This window comes from Myotis myotis, unplaced genomic scaffold (assembly GCF_014108235.1).
Source record: "Myotis myotis isolate mMyoMyo1 unplaced genomic scaffold, mMyoMyo1.p scaffold_m19_p_6, whole genome shotgun sequence".
NCBI classification, from domain to species: Eukaryota; Metazoa; Chordata; class Mammalia; order Chiroptera; family Vespertilionidae; genus Myotis; species Myotis myotis.
Genome location: NW_023416368.1, coordinates 50,465,349 through 50,473,954, shown reverse-complemented (window position 1 = coordinate 50,473,954; position 8,606 = coordinate 50,465,349). Strand labels below are relative to the sequence as shown.

Sequence of the window (8,606 nt, the reverse complement as noted above, 5' to 3'; positions counted from 1 at the left end):
CCATTTGTTTTCTACATACAATTCTACTTATCAGTGAAGGTATAATTGCCACATTACGTACATGCCAGGAAGTTGTAATTTCTTTCTTTCTTAACAGTTCTTTATATGTCAATAACCAAATTACAGAGGAAATCCTTGATTTAACACCTAGTTTCTCCTGTCTTGTTGACAGTCAGTCAGTTCTCCCTCTGGGTGCCACACCTAGCTGAGAAGTAAATGAAGGCGGGTAGTCAGTGGTCCCAGACCCAGCAGTTGTTAAATAATTTGACTATCAACCTTAACAAATGTCCCTTATTTTCTTATAAGAAGTAAAACATCAGTGCAGTTCAAAGGATAAAATATGTACATAATTTTATTCAAAAATTTATATTATGTTACAAATATGTACAATTTCAATAATAAATTAAAAATAAATGTTCGTATACATCATGTTACTCAATGACATTTTTCTGCCTTCATTTCTAAGAGTTCATCCGACGCAAGATCCTGATCATCTTCTTGCTAGAAAAACTTCTTTGGCAGCACACTGGAAATGCAAAGTGTTTCGGTGCCTTTGAGCAATGGGAATGTGTTTGTAAATAACAGAAATGCTGAAGAGGATCACTGCAATCAGGAAGTGCCGATGAACATTTGTACAATATTTACAAAACTTCGCAAAAATTCTTTAACATTTTTTTCCTCCAATTCCTCACATTCTTTGCATCCAGATTCAGTTATATTCTGCAAAATAAAAAGAAAGGATTAGAATGGAAAGTCTGGTATATTTTGAATCATACAGTGAGGTCTTGAGACATGAAAACTTGGGCAAGTTAATATCATATTAGGAAGAACTGGGAAATTTGATGTGGGCTTATTTTTATAATGGACTAGAGGCCCGGTGCATGAAATTCATGCACAGGGGGTCCCCTCAGCCCAGCCTGCACTCTCTCCAATCCAGGACCCCTCAGGGGATGTCTGACTGCTAGGGATCACAGGGATCGGGTTTAATCCGGCAGTTGGACATCCTTCTCACAATCCTAGACCTCTAACTCCTAATTGCTCACCTGCCTGCCTGCCTGGTTGCCCCTAAATGCCCCCCCCCACCAGCCTGATCACCCCTAACTGCCCCCCCTGCCAGCCTGGTCGCCCCTAACTGCCCCCTGCTGCTGGCCAGGTCGCCACCAACTGCCCCCTTCTGCCGGCCTTGTTGCCCCTACCTGCCCCCCCTGCTGGCCTGGTCGCCCCCAAATGACCCCCTGATGGCATGCTCGCCCCCAACTACCCCCACTGCTGGCCTGGTTGCCTCTCACAGCCCCCCCCCCCCCACCACCACCACCAGCCTGGTCATCCCATGCAGCCTGCTTGTTCAGTCGTTTGGTAGTCCCTCACTAACCTCCCTGCCGGCCTGGTCGTAGGCAGCCATCTTGTGAGGGCATGAGGGTTAATTTGCATATTACCTCTTTATTATATAGGATTAAGGACATTGACAAAAGTAAGCCATGTCTCTCAGACTATGGATTCCCTACTTAGAGCCTTCAATAGTTTCTGTTCATCTACCCTCAAATGAAGTCCAGGCCTCCCAGCATGGCACATAGGCCCTGCTTACCTATTTCTTGCACATTTCCTCACTGTCTCAAACATTCTGCCCTAGGAACACTGAGTTCACACCTTTATCCCCATGCAGGCCATGCTTTTAGATGCCTCACTGCCTTTACTTCTCTCTCTGTCTGTTCAGCACTTCCTATTTCAGCTAAGATTACTCAGCTGCTGTCTGGACTAGGAAGTTTTTCCTGAACCTGTGAGCCCCAGTGATTAGCCTAAATGTCCCATTGCTACATTTTCAGAATCCCTGGTGTGGATTCTCCCTTACAACACATTGCATATTACACTGATGTTATGGACTTTTATGCTTTTTATACCACTATTCTTAAATGCTTCCAGGAGAGCATGGCCATGAAATTTTGTTTCCCTAGCATTTAGCACAGGGCTGTACACATAGTATTCATGCGATCATTGCTGGTTGAATTGAACTATTTATGTGAATACCACAAATCCTTGTAATTCAAACAGAGTTTCACTGATAACTAGAATATTTCAAATGTAGGAATCATAAATACATTTTTTGAGATCAGCTGAACCATGAAACCTCTACCAGCAAAAAACAAAATTAGATTCAATATCCATTAAGCACTTGAAATTCAGATTCACCAGTATTCATTAAGCACAGATTCTATGCTAAGCACTGTCATATTCCATATAACGCTGTCCGATTTAATACCGAAAATAATCATGTCAAATAGGAAGGCAGAGGTATTAAATGACACAGCTCAGTTGACATAATAAATGAAATTCTCCATGTCCAAGTCTTTTGACTGTGCAGCCCCCCCCACTCTTTCCACTACATGTGTCACACTATGCCAGAATTGCATAAAAGAGCTGACCATTGATACTGTTATGAATTATTTGTTGCATGATTCAGTCTTTCTATCAATAAGATAGAAACAACACATCATAAAGAGTATTTTAAATATTAACAGGTTCTTTTCATAAATACAATGAGTAAGTAGTATATGCCAGGCGTTGTTCTGGGAGTTGGGATCCAGCACTGGAAAAAACAAAACAAAAAAACACAAAATCTGCCCCTTTGAAGTTGACATTTGAGTGGGGAAAAGCAGACAATATTCATTAAGTAAAATGCATAGTATGTCAGAAAGTAGGACATGCAGAGAAGGGGATATAGCATGCTGACATGGACATGGACTGCAAACTGTAAAGTGGTGACATCACTGAGAAGGTGACATTTAAGTAAAGACTTAAAGCAGCCTGGAATTCTTAGGGGAAAATCCAAGGTGTCCAGCCACACAAGCTTTAGGCTCTTTGCACTTTGAGTTCCCTCCACCTGAACGTACTCCCCCAAGTATCCTTAATGCTCGTTCCCTCACATCTTTGCCAAATGTCAGCTTAGTAGGTAAGTCTTCTCTAAAGTAGAGTCCCAGTGCCTTTACCTGCCTTCTTTTTGGCCATTAGATTTAGTGAGTAACTGATGTATTATTCTTTTGCTTATTGATCAGTTTACTTATGCTTCCTCCCTCCTTAAGATCAGGGACCACATTTGTTTTTCACTCCTATTTTCCCGAGGCCCTACAATGGGGCTCAAAAATTATTTGTTAAATTAATTAATTATTATATCTTCTTCGTCCATAAAACTTCTTTCTATGCACTTTGCTTTGGCCACTAACGTTTTGCCATGAGAGCCATAATTTGTTGTACCTTCACATAGCTGATCTCCCAGCCTACAAGAGGAGCTCCCAGTGTTTGCCTTCCTGGAACCCCATATTGTTTATGTTGCCTGAGATAGTCTAAATTATTAATATTTGATACTCAAATTATTCATATTTTTTGTTATCCTTTTACAGCATATATAAGAAGACGGACTCTGACGTGAAACTGCTCAGATCTGAATCCTGGCTCCCCATTTTCTTAGCTACATGAATTGGAGGAAGTAAGTCAAGCTCTCAGTGCTCCAATTTTTTCAACACTGAAACAAAGGACAACCATCTCACAGATTTATTGTAAGGACCCAGCGAATTACCAATTAACCCTTAAAGATCGTGTCTGGCGGAGTAATAACCCAATGAACATGGATTACTAGTATTCATGCCAAACCCTTAATTATGCGGAGTAATGTCTACCCACTGCACCTGCTGATAAACACCTTGAGGTCAGTGACCTGACTGGTTCACCACTGTCACCCTAGCACGGAAGCACACTGCCTGGCACCATGCAGTACACGTGTGCTGAATGAGTAAGTCAATGAGCAGTTTAGGATTGTGTGCACACTAGTGATGCTTCCATTCTGGATGCCACTCCACTGGAATTAAGTCCCCCTCCCTTCCGAGTGTCTGCTTGTCCATTCTATCCAGCTCATGACTTCCCCCAGTCAAGCCAGAAACATCTGCCGTAACTCACCCCATTAGATGATAAACTGGAGTTTGTTAGGATGATAAGGTTTTCTATCACCTCTCTAATATCCATATTATTCGACTCCTGCCAAATAACGTGTAACTCCAGGAGAAAGCACTTCATCGCTGTGACTTTGCAATTGGGCTGAAAATAAAGTTACAAAGAACCACTTTGAGAAACACGTTATTTTCCCATTTTTCATTTTCACATAGATGCAACTTTGATTTTTTTAACAAGTCAATCCAAATATTTTGTAAAGAAACACAATACCCCTAAAATTTTTTACAAAGGAAGCAGCTTGATGTTTTTTTAGCAGTGAAATTGAAACCAAAGCAAACTGCTAACAAAGCAATCAAGGAAGATGGTGATATTGTACAGAAGAAAGAATGAAACTGGAAAATGTGGAAATCCTAGGCCACCTTTACTCACTGAGCACAGTTCCTCTGTATAGAAGGGTGAGGATACTGTCTGAGACTCTGAAAACACTGATATCTGTAGTGAAAGAACTTTTAGGATCAGGTGGTAATGTTAACATTTGAAACAGTGGTAGCTGTCAATCATGCTATTCCTGCAAGATCCAAAGTTTCAGAGGCAGATGGGATTCCAGGAAATTTATTAGAAAAATCAAAGCAGGGGTAGTACCTGGTTGGCCAAATCAGAAAGGTACCTTATTGGTACCACAAAAATGTGTTTCCCACAAGGGTTACCTTAACAAAAACCTAAACTGAAAAGAAAAGAGGCATTTAATGAACACCTCGGGATTTGCCCATGCGATGCTTGACTCATGCGTTGCACAGTGCTGGGACCCTGCAGGCCCTGAACAATGCTTACTGCACAGGTGAATGAAAGCAGAAACACACTCATGTGCCTGGCACTGGCAACACAGTAGTCATCCAGTTACCCGTAGCCAACCACAGTCTGAAAATATTAAATGGAAAATTCCAGGAAAAAACAATTCATAGGGCATGGCTCTATGATCCTCCTGACATGTCGTCAGAGGTAAATAGTAGCTTCATAACACTCCATCACTTCACTTCATCTGATCACAGAGGCATCATATCATCTCACATCATCATAAGAAGGGTGAATACAGTACATTAAGATATTTTGATATTTTGAGAGAGAGACCACTTCATACAACTTTTTTACAGTATATTGTTATAATTGTTGTCATTTGTTGTTATTTATTGTTGCTAATTTCTTACTGTGCCTAATTTATAAAATAACTTTAGCATATGTATTTAAGTAGGTACAGGAAATAATAACAAACTAGAACAATTACAATAATGTACTGCAAAAAAAAGTTATATAAATATGGTCTCTCTCTCTCTCTTTCTCTCAAACATTGTATATATAGAGTTTGGTACTATCCGTGGTTTCAGCATCCACTGGGGTTCATAGAATGTATCATATCCCTCATGGATAAAGGGAGACTAATCCATTCCCTTTCCCCCAAAACAGCTGCTCAGGATCAAAAGGGAAAATACTATCACCAAGTTGGTAGTAAAATAGATAATAAATAAAATCTCTATATATAAAAGCCTAATACACAAAGTGTCCCCTCAGGAGTTGGACCGACCGGGAATTTGATCGCTTGCTATGACATGCACTGACCACCAGGGGGCAGTGCGGAATGAAGGAAGGCCCTGGCCAGCAGCCAGCAGCCCCTAGGGACCCTACCCATGCATGAATTTCATGCACCAGGCCTCTAGCAGAATAATAAAAAATAAAACCACGGTTCAGAAAAGCACCCAGGTAACACAGCTAGAAAGTGACTGAGTCAGGATTTAAATCTCAATGTCAGTCTCAATTTCTTTCTACAACCCAAGAATTGCAAGGTTAAAAAAGCAATCTCAGGATGCTGAGAATTGGTGGTTAATTGACTACTTTCTACTTTGAATAAATGCAAAGAAAAATGGAAAGCATGCTGAAGCCAAAGGAGGGAGATGATTTCTGTGTGCACTGCACTAAGTGGTCGATGAATATCTATTTTTCCTAGTTTCTGGCTATGGCTTCTTTCCAATAGTACTTCGAAAGTCCTGGTAGGGGCAAACCCTTCTATTTCAGGGAAGTTCTAATTGAGAAATAACAGAGAGGACTCCCTATTCTGAGCAATACATGGCATGGTTTGTTTTCCATGAGGTGAAGAAGTCAAGGAATTGTTTCTTGATTTTTAGTAACCAATCAAGAAAAGGACTAGCAACATGCCTGAAGCCATACATGCCTTGGGCAATGCCAAAGTATTCATTAACAAGTTCAATATTATTATTTAATTCTGATAGGTTTTCTGGGTTGCGTTTGTTTCTTTTCTCACAGAGAAACCAGCCAGGATCCTTTTCTGACTATTGTAGAGATTCATGCAAAATGTGAGCCATAAATGCATTTAAGCAATTTGTAGGAAATATGATTAAAGATGGTAATATACTACAGCACTGGAAACAACTGATATGTTGGGTACTCTTAAATTAAATCAGTTAACCTGATTCTTGCATTTAATTGCATCACAAAATTATATAATATATTTTGTTTGACATTGTTGGAAAAGGCTTTTATATATTGTATCAAAAAAGCATCTATGTAGCTCTTTGTTCCAAAGCCCCACAATCTCAACAATTACTTATAAAAATTCATTGATTGTATAAGAAAACACCAAAATTTAGATTTTAAAACTACATATTTTAGTAAATTTATAAAAAATGTACTTCTTAGACTTTGAAAACTGGAAAATATAGTAATTTTAAAACAAAAACTATACTCACATGAGCATCACTTTCAGTATATAAAGTGGCATCAATATGTATAGACTGAAAGGGAAGAAAATTAGGTAATATAAAAAATTATGCACTGCTTTAGATATGAGAACAGTCTACTGACATTAAATTAAGCTTTTTAAATTAAATTCTTTGAGATAATTTTAGACTTGTATATAATTATAAGAGAAATTACAGTGAGACCGTGTGTATCCTTCACCATTGCCCCCCAATGGTAATATCCTGCATAACCACAGTACAAGATTACAACCAGAAAATTACATTGATACAATCCACCCACCTTGTTCAGATCTCACCATATTTATGTGCAATAAAGTGTGCGTGTGTGTGTTGTTCTATGTAATTGTATCAATGGCTTGTACTTCAGTTATTATATTTTCATTTCTATAATTTCTTATTTGGTTCCTTTTATATAGCGTATTACTCTGCAAAGACTTTCTGATTTTTCAGTTGTTTCAAGAATATCTGTAATTGCCTGTGGGTGCAATTGTATGATGTTGCTTGAAAATACTTGTGTAATAATTCTGACCTCTAATCCATGTCAGTTTCAGAATGTGTTGATTATCTTTTTTCACTCAAGCTGTAATTTTTTCTGCTTCTCAATGTGATCAGTGAGTTTCGATGGTATTCAGGTACTTTGGCCATTACATCAGGAGGCCTTGATCTTATTTAAATGTTCTAATTTAGCCTGCAGTCACCCTGATTAGGTTCAGCATGCAGGGTCTGACCTATGTTTGTGTGCTTACATTCCAATGAAGTTCCGTTTTCAGAATTTTTGTGGTGCTGATTTGGAAGGGGGGCTCACTTCATGCCCCTGGGACTTCGCTGGTCCCTGCTGTGTCACCCAGGGGGGCAGAAGACACTTCATTAAACACAGCTGTCAGTGGGCTCCTCTTCTCTGCCCCTCCACCCTGCGGGCTCTCTCAGCCCAGTGGGTGACGTTAGGTTGGAGAGGGGCTCTCTAGCCCACAGGCAGAGAGCCTTTCCCAGGGTCAGGCTATTCCCCTTGCAATTGCCCCAAAGATGTCTGGTTTCTCTACAGTGGTTAGCAAACTGCGGCTCGGCAAACCGTGGCTCGTGAGCCACATGCGGCTCTTTGGCCCCTTGAGTGTGGCTCTTCCACAAAATGCCAACTTCTGCGCATGGGCCATGAAGTTTCAATCGCACTGTACGTGAGCGCCCGCATGTAGTATTTTGTGGAAGAGCCACACTCAAGGGGCCAAAGAGCCGCATGTGGCTCGCGAGCCGCGGTTTGCCAACCACGGCTCTAGCAGAAGAAGCAAATCTCTCTCTGGGCTGTTACGACAGAGAGCTCTTCATGCTGGGCCATTTATTAATTGAATTTAAAGATAATTAGGATCCAAAAATTGTAAGTAAAAAATTTCAGGTGAGGTTCTACAAGGCCCACTAATTTCTACAAAAATATTTTTGTTTCAAGTGAGATGCATTAAGACTGACAGCAAAACACAGGGACAGGGCTACGCCACAACAATTACATCAGATAGTTTATGGAAATACCAGGACTTACTTGAATAAGATTTTCAAATTTTTTCAAATCACTTATTACATCCTGCCAGTTTGCCTCTGTTTTTGGAAGGCTTGCACTGATACAGCTGAAAGCAAAACCAAAAGGTAAAGCATTTTGAATGAACATAATACCATCTTGATAAATACTGAAGGCAAAAGAGCAAGCAAGAATGTTTTGTCCTGATGAGTGAAAAGATGAGTGTTAGTCTTGCCTTCATACATCAACATCCCTAGAGGGACAGAAACACCAAACACGTAGGACAACCTTGTGTGAATTTAAAGCTAATTTGGGCACTGACAAAGTTATGAAGACATAACATATAAAAACCGGGTGCAACTGATTACAATGAATAAAAACAGTACCTA

At 40.0% G+C, this 8,606-nt stretch overlaps 1 protein-coding gene across 9 annotated transcripts in view; it reads right to left on the bottom strand.

Annotated features, from left to right (window-relative positions):
• Positions 1 to 334: 334 nt before the first annotated feature.
• Positions 335 to 8,606, bottom strand: part of IL15 (interleukin 15) — a 61,950-nt gene continuing 53,678 nt past the window's right edge. For 8 of the 9 annotated variants that reach the window (XM_036313909.1, XM_036313908.1, XM_036313903.1 and 5 more), the window contains 4 exons: positions 8,242 to 8,326; positions 6,702 to 6,746; positions 3,949 to 4,086; positions 335 to 720 (listed from right to left, as the gene is read on the bottom strand). In XM_036313909.1, coding sequence (XP_036169802.1) covers positions 610 to 720; positions 3,949 to 4,086; positions 6,702 to 6,746; positions 8,242 to 8,326 — 379 coding nt within the window. In that variant the 3' untranslated portion in view covers positions 335 to 609. The remainder of the gene's footprint in view (positions 721 to 3,948; positions 4,087 to 6,701; positions 6,747 to 8,241; positions 8,327 to 8,606) is intronic. The other variant, XM_036313907.1, reaches the window with a different exon arrangement.